Source organism: Argopecten irradians, chromosome 3 (genome assembly GCF_041381155.1).
Source record: "Argopecten irradians isolate NY chromosome 3, Ai_NY, whole genome shotgun sequence".
Lineage (NCBI taxonomy): Eukaryota > Metazoa > Mollusca > Bivalvia > Pectinida > Pectinidae > Argopecten > Argopecten irradians.
The window spans coordinates 35,178,425-35,198,120 of record NC_091136.1 but is presented as its reverse complement, the minus strand read 5'-3'; the positions used below and the strand labels follow the sequence as shown (position 1 = coordinate 35,198,120).

The window sequence follows — 19,696 nt, the reverse complement described above, 5'->3', positions numbered from 1 at the left end:
AAATTAGTAATTACCCAAAACAGAATTATAGTATTTCTTATTTCCGATATGGGAATTAGAATTTCGATATCGAAATTAGAATTTCTGTATATCGGAAATTAGAATTATCCGATATCGAGCAATTAGAATTTCCGATATCAAAAATTCATTGAATATGAATTCCCGATATTCGGAAAAAATTGATTTCTCGATATCGGGAAATTGAAATCCCGATACTCGGTAGAACTTAGAAATATTACTGATCTCGGAAAATTTAGTGAATTCCCGATATCGGAAAATTGTGACAAAAAAAAATTGAACACTTGGCTTGCCATACTACACCCAATCGATCGAATGTAAGTCAGGTTCTATAATATATACTATATTGTTGATTCGCCAATTAATCAGCCATTTTTCATTTAATACAAATAGGGCTCCAGCGAAATATGCTGGTCCGATTTTGCCAATCAAAAATGTTGGAAAGTACCTTGGCGATATCACAAACTGAGCACGATTGGCTTTGCCATGTATTGGTTCCATCCAATGCACTTCACACGAGTTCCTTTGTCTTCTCGAGGAAATATACAATTTTTCTCCGATTGTTACTGAATTTTTATAAGCAGACTTCCACAAATTACATCATCAACACATAAGGCAGACAGGTTAGCCCGTGTAATATACCAAACAAATTAATGAAGACTTAAGTTCTGTTCAATATGCAGCACAGTAATGAGTTTTAGGCTTAGCAAAATATCACTGTTTCAAGCCTTTACATGAACCTATAAATTTCGAACTCTTGAAAAGAACTAGATAACATATAGCGACTGCTTTAGCTGTTACTTGATTAGCTGTTCTGGTTTAATATTTACTCACAAGAGGATGTGTGGTAGGAATAGGAGACGTCCGATCGTTGGATCAGAAGGTGATTTAAGAACGCATTCCAAAATATGCATTGATCAGAGGCGATATCGGCATCCGGCAGAGTTGAAAAAGATGACTGCATGAATATTGAATGCCAGTCGTAGCATCGTGTCTGTCACATAGGCTTTAATCAATGGTAGTTAGACGAGCTTTATGAACTCTTCATATATAAATATATATATATATATATCTTAATTTACATCCATACTTCATAACACTACTCACGTAAGAGTCGAAAACTTCAACACTTGTTTTCACAATTTAAGCAAAGTTGATTTTTGCATACATTAAAAAACATATAGCGAACAGGTATATTATTATCCTTGTTCTGATGCATACCATTTTGGTGTCAATAAAATATAAAATGTTCAACATCATGCCCGAGATAAATGTAATTCAGTATTACCAGTTACATGATACTGTTTAAATACAAATTCTCATTATTTTTCATAATTATTTTCCCACCCATTTCTAAAAGTAACTATTAATTTTGGTTTTCTATACATTAGACAGTATTAGCCCCCAATTTTGGATATAATCCTGCAGGTGAATTCAACATCACAATGAGGTAAAAAACGTATTAGAGCTTGTATATTAATTGAGTCGAAATAAATGGCGCCATAAATAAAATTTCGCAAAGTTAAAAAAAAATCATCTCTATGGAATATATATTAAGCCACCATACTGTCCTTACTTTAGTCCAAAATAAAACACTCAATCATGAATTGGAGATCCTCTGCATGGCGACTCGGGATTGCAGCCATTCATATCATCAGCCACTAAACATGACGTAAAAGAATATTAATTGTCTCGAATCACGTAATATATTAAATAAAGTGATTTAATAACAATTAGTTGGTTTTTCGACTTTAGCTGCATTTTTCTTCCTTTTTTTCTGTGCGATAATAAACAATCTGATTATGGGATAACAACCAGCTTTATGATTTTAACATTTGGCAGGGAATCTCTATCTGAATGAAATACACTAATATATTTAGTGTTGTTTGTTACCGAAACAAATTTACATCCGAAATTTTTAAATCCATTGGCAGTGCAGTACATATATTACATGATTGTTTGTAATTCCAATTTAGATCTCATGAATGTTAAGTATGAATAATTAAATTGATTTATCCTTATGAGACGTAGACACTCAATGGGGACACTTTAACATGTATGCATTTTTTTTCTTCACCAAATAAAATGTTTTTAAAATTAACTTTGGATATCTAAATTTGTATCGTATTATACGTTAAGGGCCCACAACGTTTCCGAAAAACAAACAAAACAATTATAAAATTACGATACATTTATATCCGATGGCCTAAGTTTTAAATTTAAATTTTTGGAATTAAAACTAATTAAGAAGGTGATGCTAAAAGTGCAATATTAACGACAAACTTTATCAAGTCTCGAACTCGTTTTATATTTCCATTTTGAAAATTAAGAAAAATTTCATTTTGATTTTCGGTAGTTTTAATTAGATAAAAAATTGTACTATAATATTAATTAAAAGCCCAGAGTACACAATGTCCCTTAGTTAGTCGAGGTACACTATAGAGTGCCATTGCGGTTTTAACATAAACAACTATGAGATATTATCTACAATACTCTTGTCATGTTTATTCTATCGGAATTGACTTTTTAATTGTTATATCCCTATTACATTATATAAAGAACAAAATCTCGGTGGTAAGTTATAATTTTATTTATTAAAAAAACCTTGCGGCAATCATCCCTAATTCAAGGGTCACTGTTTCCTCCTACCCTATTGGCAAAATACAATCATTTATTCGTACATGCATTAACATTTATTTAAACAGAGTTATACCTATAATCAGCCGTAAACTAAATACAAAAATCGCATTTAAACAGGCATATGTTTGTCATTACGTAAAACGTACTAACAGACCAATTAATCGTTACCGAGAAATTTTTATTTAATATATGTTATTTATATAAAAAAAATATTTTCGGGGTTTCGGTCGCATTGACCTGTCCATTGAAGCAGTTGATCCAAGAACATTAACATAAGTTTACACGTGAATATTTACACGAAAACAAGGATAAATCTGATTAATCACACATCTTTGAGAGAAACAAAGAACTATACTAGCTAATGGTTAATTACATTTGGCTTAGCCTACTATCACACAACGAAGAGAAATGCGAATTGCCGGAGTGAATGGACGATCTCTACTATACATGTTGCACACACCCTCGTCTCAATACATTCGATAACCCAGCGAATTAAAACTAAGTATTATTATAGTATATTTATACATGAAGTAAAGGCTCGATGGCTGGGGAAAGTGAAAGATCTGAAATGGATGGAGAAGAACCCTACCTTACTGATTACCACGACAAAGGCAAACAAAATCGACTTAATTAAACAGTACATATGAAATGAATTAAAATAGAATAGAATACTAAGAATCATGCAAATTAAGGTTTTATACGAGAAAGTACAGAAGGGATCTCTCTCAAATTTCACATGTAGGTTCCCCTAGAGGTCTAGTTGTGCATAATGCATTTTGGGACTAATCGGTCAACAAAATGGCCAAAAGGCCACCATCTTGGATTTTGATAGTTAAAAGTTTGTTATCGCTATTTCTCAGAAAGTGCTGAAGTGCCTCTTCTCAAATTTCACTTGTAGGTTCCGCTAGGGCCCTAGTTGTGCATATTGCCTTCTGGGCCAATCTATCAACAAGATGTCTGACAGGCCGCCATCTTGGATTTTGACAATTGAAGTTTGTTAATGCTATTTCTCAAAAAGTACTGAAGGGGAGCCGTCTCAAATTCCATGTGCAGGTTCCCCTAGGTCCCTGGTTATGCATATTGCATTTTGGGACCGATCGATGTACAAGATGGCCACAGGCCGCCATCTTGGCTTTTGATAATTGAAGTTTGTTACTGTTTTATATCTCAGAAAGTACTCAAAGGATCTTTCTCAAATTTCATGTGGTAATATGCAGTAAAAGATTGAAAATCAGAGAAAAGATCCCTCTTTCGTTTGTCGGACATAGATCATTCTTTGGTGGGCTTCAAGATCACTCTGGGATCTCTTGTTTGAATAACTCATATCTTATCTATCAATCAAATCAATAACATGTTCATTAAATTTTCATTCGGAAAGAAATTGCTTTAAAGGTGAAAAGCCTGTCAGCAGTTTTAACTGTGACCAAGCTCATACTGAAACTGGCAAAGATGCATATCTATAAGGTAATCTGTTTAATCTGATGAGTCATTTACACACTTACATGTAATTACACATCATTTCAAGCTCCAGACAATATTTATTTAGCCATTTAGATTTTGAGATTTTACAGAAGATTCATGATCGTAACATGTGTGCGGTCGTGAACACTATCTGCACAAAAATACTGTAGTTAGAAACCAATGAGTCACTACTCGATTGTTTTGTGACCACAACAAATGATTCTTGGATTTCTAAGGATGGTGAGGATGTTGAAAGTTATTTTACTTGAATTAATAAGAAAGACAATTTGGGTTTTGAGCGACATTTTATTTGCATAGGCAAACTATAATCCATGTTTGATAAGAGTACATGTCTAGGTACTTCAAACACTGGTGTTCGCAACAATAGTATCCCTAACATAATTAACAATGTGAATAAACAAATAAACTACGTCAAATCTTACAAGATTGAAACATTATTTTGGTTTGTTTGATGGGTAAATCTTTCTATGTAAGGGTTATGTTAATTATGAGAGTCCCTTGAGAAACTGCTGACACATTGGTCATGACTTTGCTATGACTTATAGAAGTCTTTTAACCACAACTTATATTTGGAGAGCATGCGTGGTACAATATTTAGACTCATTTACCTGCTTGGACTGACAGCCCATAGATTAATTCAAAAATTGAATTGGTATTTTGTATACCCAGTGCAAGGAAATAACACCAGAAATGGTACCTTAAGTGTCTTGAAAATTACAAGACTTTTTGTCTTTGCTTCTTTTTTTTTTCTCAAATCAAACGTTAAAATTCTCATTTTGATTATTACATCTCTTTGCAAATGTTACCATATCATTTTCGAACAAAATAAACAAAAACATTCTGGTTAAGTAAAAATTACTAAAGACTTTTCTGCATGAAGTTCACATCACTAACATTAATTCTACTTGGTACATTTATATGTATGTACATCATTTGTATTTACAAAAATAGTATTAATTAGTACATGCATTTTGGAATGACAAAACAATATAAAGCCAATATCGCTGTAGATTCCTAAAGCAAAGAAACCTTAGTTGAGACGGATATCTTAAAGCTTCCTCAAACAATTCACTTGATCTTTCTTACATTTTACATAATTATAAAATCTACTATCTTTCCTATCTGGTTCTCACCACTTGCTTACATACACATGCACTAACACGAAAACTGTCAATCATAAGTCTTACATTTGCTTACAATCTACAAGTACAAGATGTTTGATTTTAACATTTCTTTATTTACACCAGTATTTCAAACTTTTATTAAAGTTTAAAATCTGCTTTGTTTTAATGACGATGACACCTCTAAGAAACTTGGACTAACTTAGTTCCATGACCTGTTTAAATCAGTTTTACACAATATTTGTAATTTATCTATCAACATATTAAACGGATAACTAAAAAAATCTGGAATAAGTGGTTTTGATGGGTATATATTGAGCAAGTTAAAACAAGCACAACCTAATAATTTATCTCAATCATTATTATTTAACAAATCTTGTTCACTCAGACCTAAATCTAAATACATGTAGTGTGAAGATCCTAGTTTGATCCACCATACATCAAACAGTTGATTTGGAGCGCTGAAATAACTTTTAAATAAAATCTTTAAACATGTGTCCTTCCATAGCATAGATTTGAGTGTACTGTACTAAGAAAAAGTATTATGCAAATTAACTCTTGAGAAAAACACCTCATGTAAACTGTTTCTGACAAAACAAGCCATACATATAATCTTATCTCTGTTAATCTTGAATATCGATATCAAAGTAACACCTTGTAATTACTTTGTTCCTTAGGTTTTTTTAAACTCTTCCTAACTTCCTAAGTGGAAGCTAGGAAAGTATATTTTGGAATTTTAAGGGCTAATTAGTGGTCAATGCTTAAAACAGTAAAGAAAATATACATTACACCATAGTGAAAGTCAGAATTCACTATGTAGTTTGCATAAGAAAATACAAATGTAGTTGAAAGAGGATCGAGGGAACTGCTAGATGTCATTATTAGTCTCTTTGACAGTCAATATAAAAGAGCTGGACATTTTCCTCATAAATCTGAATTGAATATACTACTATAATACTTTTATGGGTACCATTTATAACATATCAACATATATCAATATATCTGCTGTATCAAGGTAGTTATGTAGATATATCAATATTCTGTTAAATAAAACTGTTGTATGTAACAAAAACAAATTGGAATGAAGCAGAATTTCATCTTATGATAAAAAAAGTTAACAATCAGATACATGTTCAAAAAGTATTCATCATATTCAAAATGTATGCATTTCTATCTGCCTATTTCAAAATGCTTTCATTGGTCAATTAAATTTCTGTATGTAATATTAAAATGAAACAAGCAAGAAACAAACTACTTAATTATGATAATAGTCAACATGGATTTTGGAATACATTCGTAATATACAAATTTGACATAGAATTATATACAAACTTAAAAGATGATTAATGAGACATCAGCTAGTGAAAATGAGAAAAGTTTTCCTCCCAAAACTTAGTTGTATCAAATACTTTTTGTATCATGAATAAATAATCCTGAAGTAACTCCCCACATTGTGACTGGATCTCCATGTTGACATTATGAAAGAACAGTTGTGTTACAAAATTCAATCAAACAACTGAATTCCCATTTTTACAAACAGGACACACAGTCTGGCAAGTTAAAAGAAATGTTTATTATTGTTTAGAGTATAAACACACCTCTCATCAGACACACATTGGCACTGTAAGAAAGTATCACACAGTAGACTCAGTCGGCTTTCTTTGGTCGACGCTTCCTTGGTTTGGCATCACCGGTTTCTTCTGGCTTCGCCTCCTTCGCGGCCTTCTCTAGCTCTTCCTCAATAGACTCTCCCTCTGACTGTGAGTGTGGTGTATCGTCGATGATATCCTCCGTTTCTGTATCATCATCTTCTGTTCCCTCCTGTGACTGATGACCGAGGAATAACAACAGTAACTCAGTGTACAATGTATTTAGTGTGTTTTATCAAATGAAGTATTGAGTAAAGTATCAATATTTGGTATGGAGAGCAAGGTTCCTGCCATGCTGCTCTAACAATGTTACAGGTATACGTGTAGCATGAAGAGACACTTTTGAAACATTACTTCAGAATAATGTCTGATAAGAAATCAACTGGCCAGTGGACTCGTGATATGGGAGTACAACAGCACATAACACTCATTTTATCAAAAACATTTGAAAAGTCTCTGTTGAAATCAATGGCGCATACACTATACTATCAATTCACCAAAGACTGCAAACATTATCAACTCAAAATGAGGTAATAGAAACAAACAGATTAATCTCTTGATTCTTGAATTCAAACTTATTATTGGTCCCAATATTTTTTGTCTTTTATAGCCTCAAGTATACAATTATAGACATTACTTCAATATTTTCATTATTCAAAGTTTAACCATCGTCCCCCAAACTTCAAGTTTAATGAACTAACATTTTGTTATATTAATAGATACCCTGGTATGTAAATTTGAAGAAAATTATATTACATTTAATAATACTTTCAAACTTTTTTATTGTTTGAAAATATTCCTTCATCATTTATCTTCTTACCTCCAGTTCGTTCTCCCCCTGCTTAGGGATCATGTCCTGGGGAGGGGGTGGAGGTAGGTACTTTGTGGGGAACACCATATCACAACAGCATACTATAAGCTACAAAAACATATCAACTTTAATTACCAACTGATGATCAGGAGAAGACTTAATGGATATACATGCACAACATTCTATGTTTCCATGGAAGTTACTAAAAGGCTGAAACCATTTTAATTTTGTTACTTTCAATTTCTATCTAATTATATAAATCACTGTAATAGACTTTCCAACACTTAAAGTAAAATAATCTGTTCATGCATTCACTCAAAAGTAAGGAAATGATGAAAAAAAGTTTTATAAGAGTACATAACTATTTGTTCTAAATTAAGAAATATTCATCTAGGTATAAATAAAAACATACCAGTCCGAGAATGAGCCCCAGAGTTATAGTCATGACTGCAAAGATCACATAGCATGCCCATTCAGGGAGTCCATACTCTGACGTCATCACATTGTACAGTGCCTATGGACAATTACATAAATTAGTGTATCAAAATTTCTTCAATTCATAGATGTATAAACATGGCATGATTTAGAGTCATGGCCAAATGGGACTCGGTGAACTTGTAACCTACAAGTGCAGGGTTACATATAACATGATACTATATTAGTTGACAATGGAGACAGAATACAGAGCTTACCCTATTCAACATTATTGCAGGCTCAAATCTTCACTGTATATGTAGACCTATATGTCATGTTACTATTGTCAAAGTATTCGATCAATGTCATGATGCAGTTTTTAGATTAAGGATATATCTGTTTTATCTTTCTATATATTACAAGTTATTATCTATCGATGGTCTTGTGTTCAGATTAAACAATATAAAATATTTTCACATTGCAATTGCTTACCCTTATCTGCATTGCAGCCTTGAAAAAGAATCCTACTGCCCCCATTCTGTAAGACAAATACAAACCATTAAATATATATTCAGGTAGTTTGTAAGGGAGGTAACTCCATTAACATATTAAGAAAGAGCAGGAAAGTTTGTATACATGTATATAGAAACCAAAGAGCATACCATGATTTAGAGTCATGGCAAAATGTGACCCGCTGAACTTGTAACCTAGAAGTGCAGGGTTACATACAACATGATACTATTACATTATATAATTAGTTGAAAATAGAGACAGAATACAGAGCTTTTCATATTAGACATAACAGGCTCAAATCTTTAATGTATGTGTAGACCTATGTTATGTCATACTTACTGAACAGAGCTGGGAGAAAGGTACCAAACCACAGGCTCAATCTCCTCCCACTTCTTGTCATCAATAAAACTGACCAGCTCGTTTTCCTTGCGTCCTCCCTTGTATTGTCGGAACACCCCATCTTTTACACTGAAAATGCATAAAAGCAACAGATCTAGAACAAAGAAATATGTTGTTCACCTTTAAAAAGACAGACTCTTTTAAGTGTGTCCAATGCTGCTCTGAATGTATATCACTGTGGTACATGTAGTCATGTGATGTTGGTTGGTCATTCTATCTCTAAAGCCGTCCACCTCTGAATATAAGTTGAAAGTGCAAAGGACAGCTTGTAACATAACAGCTTATATAGGATGGTGTTTTCTCTCTTTCTCCATATTCTCAGTTTTTTTCCCAACATCAAAAAGTTTTATTATTATAATGCTTCATAGGATTTGGTTGTTGAAAGAAGCCTAAGTTCCTACAGTAAATCAAGTGTATAAGCACTATAGTTACTGTGTCTTGCAGACATAAAATTCAAAACTTAGATCTGTATTAGGGCTATAACAGCTCTACCCGGCAAGTGTTTGAGAGTCTTATACTTACTGGTAAACAGTGGGAAGAGCAGATACCAGGAACCGACCACTTAGTCCTGAAACAATGCAGGGATAACACAATTAAACCCATGAGGGAAAACCAAAGTGATATTAAAGTAACCAATAGTTATTATCTCCAATCACAATATCTTGGAGAAATTTCCGCCAATCTTCATAAATATGTCTTAATTTTCTGAGATGTTGCTATTGATATCATCCCCTACCACCAATGTGCATGTACAACTCAAGGAGCAGAACATTTAGGAGAAAAGTAATCATAAGCTCATGTGTATCCAAGTGAATTAGTAAGCACAGTCACTGATGCACCTGATTAAGTCAAAGTTTATTGGTTCTTAAAACTTTCATCCCAACGCAAATGCAGTACAATGGATTTTTTTTTCATAAGTTGGCAAAACAAAATATCCATCATACTATATGTATGCTGTTGGTTTGGTATTACACACATTAGCTCCAGTTATAGTAGATGGCATGGAGGAATACATCGTCGGAGACCCACGGGTGATCGCAGTACACTAAGCTTCACTTATGATAAGTGTAGCGTACGTAGTGTAGTGCGATGACCCGTGGGTCTCCCCGACGATGGGAGGAACATAGAACCTCATGAAAATAAAGTTCAGTGCAGATCAAAGTATAATTTTTAACAGAAAAAAAAACAACATTTAATGTGAAATCATGGCATTATAACAAATGAGCAACATACAGTATGCAATTTGTATCATTATATTTGTTTAACAGTAATATATGTGAACTGATCATATCACAAAAATCAATAGACACATTGTATATGTCACCATATGGCAGCTAATGAGATCCAATTATCATAACCAATAATAACATAACAATACTGTCAGAGATCAATATAAAAGTTATTTTCTATTTGTAATTAAGATTTCAACCCAGTATACTGTAAATAGCTTTTATACCTACAATGTAATACATCAAAATATATTTTAAATTAGGACATCACATGTGTATATTTATTGTTTTTTTAGGTCAACTGAGACAAACGAAGTCTCAATTAAGTAACCTATTCTAATTGCCTTTTGTCCGTCGTCCGTCATATGTCCGTAAACAATTTTCATTTTCGACTTCTTCACCAAAACTGCTGAAGCAATTTCAATGAAATTTTGCACAAACCTTCTAAGGCATAAGGCCAATCAAAATTGGGAATGATATGGTCCCCCCTCCCCCAGGGAGCTATAGGAGGGGCTAAAAGGGGTAAAATTGACTAAAATTTCAAAAATCTTCTTCTTCACTCACAGATATGATGGAATTAAATACTCTTCATAGATAGAAAGGTCTCAAGGTCCTTTACAAAAATTGTGAATTATATGACCCTGGGGTCTCGGGTTTCCCCCTGGGGAGGGGGTTAAGTTTACTATAGTTTATATAGGGAAAACACATTTTTGAGTATTATTTTATCATTTGTTATAGGAAATGAGTCTAATATTGTCAGAATTATCAGTATGAGATGGCCATTGAATCCTATTAACCAATTTTCCATGACTGACCCCCAGGGGCCTTAGGGGCAGGGTCAAATAGGCTATAACTTCAAAAATCTTCTTCTGAAATTCTGGAAATGGTAGAATCACATACTCTTCACAGATAGAAAGGTCTTGAGGCCCTTTACAAATATTGTGAATTATATGACCCTGGGGTCTCACGTTTCCCCCTGGGGAGGGGGTCAAGTTTACTATAGTTTATATAGGGAAAACACATTTATGAGCATTTTTTGCTCAATTTTCATAGGAAATGAGTCAAATTTGTTTAGAACTATTAGTCTGAGATAACATTTTCACATCATATCTATATTGGTCCTGGTCAACCCCCTCGAGGCAGAGGGGAGGGGCCAGAAGGGGCAAATAGGCTAAAACTTTTAAAACAAGAGGCCCAGAGGGCCTGTATCGCTCATCTGGTTTGTAATGCCTAGAAATGTTCTGAATTCAAGTTCTTTGTTTCTTTTCTGAATTCCCCTATTAGGCCCCACTCTTTCTGCTCCAGGGGGTCAAAGCCAAAATTTATACAAATTCTGTTAACCCCAAGGATGTTTCTGGGCCAAATTTGGTTAAAATCCAAACAGAACTATATGACTATTAGCGATTTACAGGATTTACCTCTATTTCCCCTAATGGGCCCCGCCCCTCCTGCCCCCAGGGGGTCAGAGCCAAAATTTATACAATTTTCTGTTCCCCTTCTGCCAAGGATGTTTGTGGCAAAATTTGGTTACAATCCATGCAAAACTCTAGGACAAGTAGCTATTAGCAATTTAAAGGATTTACCTCTATTTCCCCTATTGGGCCCCACCCCTCTTGCCCCCGGGGGATCAGAGCCAAAATTTATACAAGTTCTGTTCCCCTTTTGCCAAGGATGTTTGTGGCCAAATTTGGTTACAATCCATGCAGAACTCTAGGACAAGTAGCGATTTATAGGATTTACCTCTATTTCCCCTATTGGGCCCCACCCCTCTTGCCCCCATGGGGTCAGAGCCAAAATTTATACAAGTTCTGTTCCCCTTCCCCCAAGGATGTTTGTGGCCAAATTTGGTTACAATCCATGCAGAACTCTAGGACAAGTAGCTATTTATAGGATTTACCTCTATTTCCCCTATTGTGCCCCGCCCCTCCTGCCCCCGGGGGGTCAGAGCCAAAATTTTTACAAGTTCTGTTCCCCTTCCCCCAAGGATGTTTGTGGCAAAATTTGGTTACAATCCATGCAGAACTCTAGGACAAGTAGCGTTTTATAGAATTTACCTCTATTTCCCTTATTAGGCCCCGCCCCTCCTGCCCCCAGGGGGTCAGAGCCAAAATTTATACAAGTTCTGTTCCCCTTCCCCCAAGGATGTTTGTGGCCAAATTTGGTTACAATCCATGCAGAACTCTAGGACAAGTAGTGTTTTATAGAATTTACCTCTATTTCCCTTATTGGGCCCCGCCCCTCCTGCCCCCAGGGGGCAGAGCCAAAATTTATACAAGTTCTGTTCCCCTTCTCCACTAAGGATGTTTGTGGCCAAATTTGGTTACAATCCATGCAGAACTCTAGGACAAGTAGCGTTTTATAGGATTTACCTTTATTTTCCCTATTGGGCCCCGCCCCTCCTGCCCCCGGGGGGTCAGAGCCAAAATTTATACAAGTTCTGTTCCCCTTCCCCCAAGGATGTTTGTGGCCAAATTTGGTTACAATCCATGCAGAACTCTAGGACAAGTAGCGTTTTATAGGATTTACCTCTATTTCCCCTATTGGGCCCCGCCCCTCTGCCCCCGGGGGGTCAGAGCCAAAATTTATACAAGTTCTGTTCCCCTTTCCCAAGGATGTTTGTGGCCAAATTTGGTTACAATCCATGCAGAACTCTAGGACAAGTAGCATTTTATAGGATTTACCTCTATTTCCCTTATTGGGCCCCGCCCCTCCTGCCCCCGGGGGGCCAGAGCCAAAATTTATACAAGTTCTGTTCCCCTTTTGCCAAGGATGTTTGTGGCCAAATTTGGTTACAATCCATGCAGAACTCTAGGACAAGTAGCGTTTTATAGGATTTACCTCTATTTCCCTTATTGGGCCCCGCCCCTCCTGCCCCCGGGGGGTCAGAGCCAAAATTTATACAAGTTCTGTTCCCCTTCCCCCAAGGATGTTTGTGGCCAAATTTGGTTACAATCCATGCAGAACTCTAGGACAAGTAGCATTTTATAGGAATTACCTTTATTTTCCCTATTGGGCCCCGCCCCTCCTGCCCCCGGGGGGTCAGAGCCAAAATTTATACAAGTTCTGTTCCCCTTCCCCCAAGGATGTTTGTGGCCAAATTTGGTTACAATCCATGCAGAACTCTAGGACAAGTAGCATTTTATAGGAATTACCTTTATTTTCCCTATTGGGCCCCGCCCCTCCTGCCCCCGGGGGGTCAGAGCCAAAATTTATACAAGTTCTGTTCCCCTTCCCCCAAGGATGTTTGTGGCCAAATTTGGTTACAATCCATGCAGAACTCTATATGACAAGTAGCGATTTATAAAAGGAAATGTTGATGGACGGACGACGGACGGACGGACGCCGCGCCATGACATAAGCTCACCGGCCCTTCGGGCCAGGTGAGCTAAAAATTGTCTTAAATACTGGAAATGGTAGATTCAAATACTTTTCATAGATGGACAGGCTTAAGGTTTTTTATGAAAATTGTGAATTATATGACCCTGGGGTCTCCTGTTTCCCCCGGGGAGGGGGTCAATTTTACTTTAGTTTATATAGGAAAAACACATTTGTGAACATTATTTGCCTACTTTTCATAGGAAATGAGTTAAACTTGTTTCGAATTATTAGCCTGAGATAACATTTTAATATCATATCCATATTGGTCATGGCCGACCCCGAGGGGTCAGAGGGGCGGAGCCAAAAGGGGTCAAAATGGTAATTTCAAAAATCTTCTTTTAGAATTCAAAGATTTGATGGAACCAGACACTCTTGATCGATTGGAAGGTCTTAAGGCCCTTTACAAAAATCTGTGAATTTCATGGCCCTTGGATCTCAGATTTTCCCCTGGGGAGGGGGTCAAATTTACTATAGTTTATATAGGAAAAACACATTTAGGAACATTATTTGCTTAGTTTTCATAGGAAATCAGTCAATCTGGGTTAGAATTATTAGCCTGAGATAGTATTTAACATCATATCCATATTGGTCCTGACCGACCCCCAGGGGCCAGAGGGGTGGGGCCAAAAGGGGTCAAAATGGATAACATTTCAAAAAAATTTCTTCTGAATTCACAGATTTGATTGAACCAAATAATCGTCATAGATTAAAAAGTCAAATTTATAAAATCACTAACTGACTCCAAGGGCCTGATGGGCAAAAATATAGTGTTTATATGCATGTCTTTGTTCATTCTGTATCTGAACTCAGGTGACCGTTAAGGCCCATGGGCCTCTTGTTTTTTTTATGTACCCCGGTACATGTATGTCAAATGCATGGTACATGTACGTGTGTATATATATAAATATATACAGTGTATACATAGTAAACACTGTATAATACTAATGTTCACTTAAAAACAGGAAAATCATACAGCTGTATAAATAAATACTAGTGTTGTCAAGATTTTGATGATATTATCGCTTTATTTCATTTTGGAAGACAAATAGCAGAAAATAAATACAATTTAAGAAAATATTCAGATCTGTATTGATATGGCTAGAACTTTTATTTCAACTGGGTATTGGACATTCACTAACCCTTTAAATGGTTAATTAGTAAAAACTGTGTTTGCTGTAAATAATCTGAACAATTTTATACCTTACCTGGGTTTTCTGTGACATCAACAACACCGACTTTGAAATCAAAGTCATCACTCCATTTCGCAAAGCTTGTCCATGTCTCAGTGAAAGCCCGACAGGCAGGGCACCAAGGAGCCATACTGTTGATATACAAAATAAGTACACCATATATAGTCCACCAATGTGTATAAAATCATAAAGTGAAAAACCTAGAGTTCACTTTTCTTCATTGATAAGTTTTACTGACCGTACAAGAAAGGGGAGATTATCATTTTGTACTGCATACAAAAGCTGATCATGATCGATAAAATTCAACAAGTTATAATTATCAACATATAAGTTTTGTGAAATTCATAGAAGAGCTAAGATTACTCCCGATTTTTTTTTTTTTCCCAAAATAAATTTTAATTTGCTTAAACAAATATCTACGAAAGGGCTCATTTTGGTAGAAGAAATTTTTTTAGCGTAATTACGCAAAACTTTTGGCATTATTACGCGAAACTTTTAAACAATTATGATGTTATACCATCCCAATTTACATAATCGGAAGTCTTAATTTTATATTTTACTGAGGCAGTATAACACCTAAATGCAAATTAAGCGAATCAAAGGCATCTAATTTTCATTAGAAAAGAATTTTCTCCGAAAAATGTCAATAGGATTATCTGAGTTGCTTGTCATTAAGAAAAAAGGATGGCCATAAGACACTACCCTGATGAACTCTATGTTTCGGATAGTGGAATTTAAAAGTCCAATATCGATGCGACTATGATGTCAAAACACTTATATTAAACTGATGTTTCAAAAATTTTGTTGAAGATTTGTTGAAATTTGTGTCATATATATTTGTTTCTCCAACAATAAAATGTTGTTATCAGTAACGTGAACGTTTAGATAACAAGAGCTGTTGGAGAACAGCAAAGCTCGCCTATTCAGAAGAAGTTGATGTTCAAGTATTTACCATTTAAACATGGAAATATGACAAATTAACAGACTCAAAAAAAACCTAAAGGGCCCCAAATTGGTTGTATTATCACGTTCAGCATCCATACACATTAGGAAAATAAAATTATAAACATTTATGATGACTTAAGCTTAAACAATAGACAAAATAGAAACTTGCTCAAAAACTTTAACATGGAAATATGACAAATTAACAGACTCAAAAAAAACCTAAATGGCCCCAAATTGGTTGTATTATCACATTCAACATCCATACACATTAGGAAAATAAAATCATTTACATTTATGATGACTTAAGCTTATAAACAATTGACGAAACAGAGAATTGCTCAAAAACTTAAACATGAAATGGGACGCAAACGCTGACGCCGAAGCCGGGGTGACAACATTAGCTCCCCCTATTCTTCGAATAGGCGAGCTAGCAATTCATTGTACATCAATGGATTTGGTCGAAAGTATAGATACTCATGGGAGTTATTTTAGCAACAGTATAGATACAAGCAAAGAGAAAATTTGCTGCTTATAAAATGTGTGTAAAATGGTAATCAGAACCTATTCTAAAATGAACATGAAAATTATGTGGATGCACGTGAGTACAGGAGTATATGGTAGTTTAACGCCTGAAAGTTATTTAAAGTAAATCAGTTGTAAAGCAGTATCGAAATCAATTGGAATTAACAAGATGGAAACTGTTTTCAGATTTAAACGATGTTTCAACATTTATTTTGAGTAAACTTCAGCATTACTAAAAAACTTCATGTGTATAAATGACATGTGTATAAGTTCTTGCTCCTCCATATATTAAATGTGGCTTCTGGGATCAAAATGTAGCTTCCGAGGGCTCAAACAATGTAAATATGTATAGTATTTTTCGCGTAATAATGCGAAAGTTTCACGTAATAATGCCAAAAGTTTTGCGAAATAACGCGAAAGTTTCGTATAATAACCCGATAGCTTTGCATAGTTACACTAATCTATTTTCTTTTTCTCCTACCCAAAATGAGCCTAATGGGCTTTTATAAATATCAGATAACTAAAACAAATGTTGTAAAATAATCTTCAATCAAAATTCACTGAAATATATATATCACAGCCAATTTTAAAAACAAATTATTATGCCTTGAATAAATCTGTGATTGGCCTATGTACTGGGGTTTCAATATATTTTAGGAGAGGCAGTAGAATTGTAATTTCAGTGGGTTCTTTTCTATAATATCTCTATGCTATCCTATGTAATTTAGCGGTACCATAGCCAGTTTAAAGCGACAAAAATTACTGAAGTTCTTATTCATTGTGAAATCAAATTTTGGATTCTTAAAAGTTTTTCTTTATCCTTTAACAGACAATTAAACTATTGTGTGTTGCTTATTTATTTGCCACAATTGTAATCTTTACTTTTTTTCATTATATATGCTTAATATATGAGACTGTTTTCATTTGCATTCTACCTTATTCACTTACTGTAATGTATCTGCAATCAATCAACATTGATATTGATTACATATTAACTGATACCTTAGATTATATCATTAATGAAATACTCTTATACTGTATATGTATATGTGTTTAAGGGTGATAGGAACAAAGATGACTCAAATACTGACATAAATAAATGATGACACACACCTCTAACATATGTCACAAATATTGGCCCTACTAAGGTAAATAATATATATACATCTGACAGCTTATTACCTGTCAAGTTTACCTACGCATACATGTACCGTATCTATACCCATCCAGTCCCTGGGGGTTAACTACATTTTTTTTTCATTATATTAAAAAGGAGAGTTATATATAGTGCAAAAGGTAACGATGTTTAATCTGCATCGATCTGCAATTACTCATAGATCATTTATAATATATGGATCAATGGTTTGATTTAAAATATATATTCCAAAATAACTCTACATGGTATATTTAGCTACCCTATATATGGTATCTGACTTCATTCTCACGTTATAATAGTTTCATAATTAGCACTGAGCATGATGTTATTTTATTTATTGATAACTTTCAGTATCTAGGCTATATGTAGCTGTCAGGAATAATGAACTGACACTATTAGTATATCAATATATAATAATATCATATTTAGTTATCAATAAACCGTAACACATATAATTATATTAAGTACATAAGACACTTTCAGATTCCAGAAGTTATTGAGGACAGATTAATTCAAGTCAATGATCATGACTAATTCTCGCATTGGTCATCATTGTGACCATTAATATGCTGTACTAATATTTAAATACCTCAGGTAATGTACACCTACAAACTTATTCAGTAGTTATCTGATGTACATATAGAAAACTTTGTATAGGTACAGTACAGTCATGTATGTCCTGGATAGGATATTTAATAAGAGTGTTATTAACAGAATAATTAACTACCCTCTGAAAATGTTTTGTTCGAATCATAATGCATTCTACTACATTGATAATGAAACACATTGCAATGCATGTTATTAAGGATTAATTATGATTAATAGCCATAATTGCACCCGTCTGCCTGTACAGATACATGTGTATTTCATTTTGAATATATTATTTGGAATAATAGAATTAAATTTTCTGTTGATATCTTATATATTTATTAATTTGATTGTCAAGATATATTTATTAATTTGATTGTCAAGAGGAAATGCCATCCAATTTTATTTTTTTCATGAAGAATTTAATAGACTGAACAACCTACAAAATTAAATTAACTTCTAAAATCAGTAAAATGGTCGAAAATCCAAACAGTGACTTCAAAGTCTTAGGTCAACAATGTCCTAGATTAATCAGCATAGATGTACATGTATATCATTCAATCATCGTAATAAAGTTGTAATTTGGTAGTGATTGCATCAAGTAACTAAAATCTATATAGATGTCGTACTGTTCTACTAGGCCTATCCGATAATCTTACGAACAATTCAACCATCCATTCTCCTTCCAGCGACTGTGTCCAGTTGTTTTCATCAATGGTGACGGGTTTACTCGACTGCTGACCACACAGACATGTTGATATCAGACACAGAAGGACGAGATCTCCCAGAGCGGTCTTCATTTTACTTGTATCCATGTTCAGTTCTACTCGTCGAATGAAATGTAGCCACGCTTACCAACAAACAGGAAGTGTTTTCCAACTGAACCGGTAATTAGAGTTATCCCCCTTCGTACATACCAATTGTTTCGAATAAAGGCGCGTGCACACACTCTATCAGAGTTGTCGTTCTTTACCTAGCTTTCACTAACAAGAGAAACTAAATAAAAATAATAAAATTAGGTTTTACCACAGACATATTCTTTGTACCATTGGTACGTCCTGTTAGTTTGATAAAAGTCTTCAACTATGAATTTGTGACTGAATATCGCTGCAATGTATACATTATGTAGTCTAGATCTATTTAGTACTATGCAACAAGTAGCCTTCAGTATGTATATTTTATTTGTATGTTTGGAGAGGGCTTATTAATAAGTTGTAAAAATACAATAAAGACTAATAAAATATGTTTAAATCAATGTCGCTTCATGTAACTTTCATTCATTTATACATGTAAATATTTATTATACTTGATAGAAGAGTTATATGAATTTGCTTAATTTCGTATTTTGCAGATGTTTATAATATCCTAATATGTTTTGTATTTTTTCCTGTAAGTCTGTGGACTAAAATGACGTCCTCTCTATGGGATTCCCACATCACATTTTTGTTTCATGTCCATACAGGGACTAGTAACGTCACAATCTACGCTACTAGTCCCTGTGCATGTCCATGGCTCACTACTATCTTTCCGGAGCAAAATTTAAAGGTGCCTAAAAAACATTATAAATCTAATAAGGAAACTACACCAAGCATATGCCAAATTTTCTGGGTAAGATATGATACAGTTATGTAACAGCAGAGA

General features: G+C 34.4%; 1 protein-coding gene across 1 annotated transcript; it reads right to left on the bottom strand.

The window, feature by feature from the left end:
• Window positions 1-4,405: 4,405 nt before the first annotated feature.
• Window positions 4,406-18,963, bottom strand: LOC138318367 (thioredoxin-related transmembrane protein 1-like). The gene is made up of 8 exons (XM_069260669.1): window positions 18,719-18,963; window positions 14,860-14,975; window positions 9,570-9,615; window positions 8,988-9,116; window positions 8,628-8,673; window positions 8,134-8,235; window positions 7,731-7,829; window positions 4,406-7,088 (listed from the first exon to the last, which is right to left on the bottom strand). The coding sequence occupies exons 1-8, from the start codon at window positions 18,868-18,870 to the stop codon at window positions 6,909-6,911; spliced, it is 870 nt and encodes a 289-aa protein (XP_069116770.1). The 5' UTR covers window positions 18,871-18,963; the 3' UTR covers window positions 4,406-6,908.
• Between the last annotated feature and the right edge of the window lie 733 nt (window positions 18,964-19,696).

What these genes read in the sequence shown, in the direction of transcription:
- LOC138318367 (XM_069260669.1), bottom strand. Translation starts at nt 18,870, where the DNA reads ATGGATACAAGTAAAATGAAGACCGCTCTGGGAGATCTCGTCCTTCTG. An exon ending in TGATGTCACAGAAAACCCAG is followed by an intron (nt 9,616 to 14,859) that starts GTAAGGTATAAA and finishes GCATTGTTTCAG; the next exon opens with GACTAAGTGGTCGGTTCCTG. An exon ending in CTTTCTCCCAGCTCTGTTCA is followed by an intron (nt 8,674 to 8,987) that starts GTAAGTATGACA and finishes TTTGTCTTACAG; the next exon opens with AATGGGGGCAGTAGGATTCT.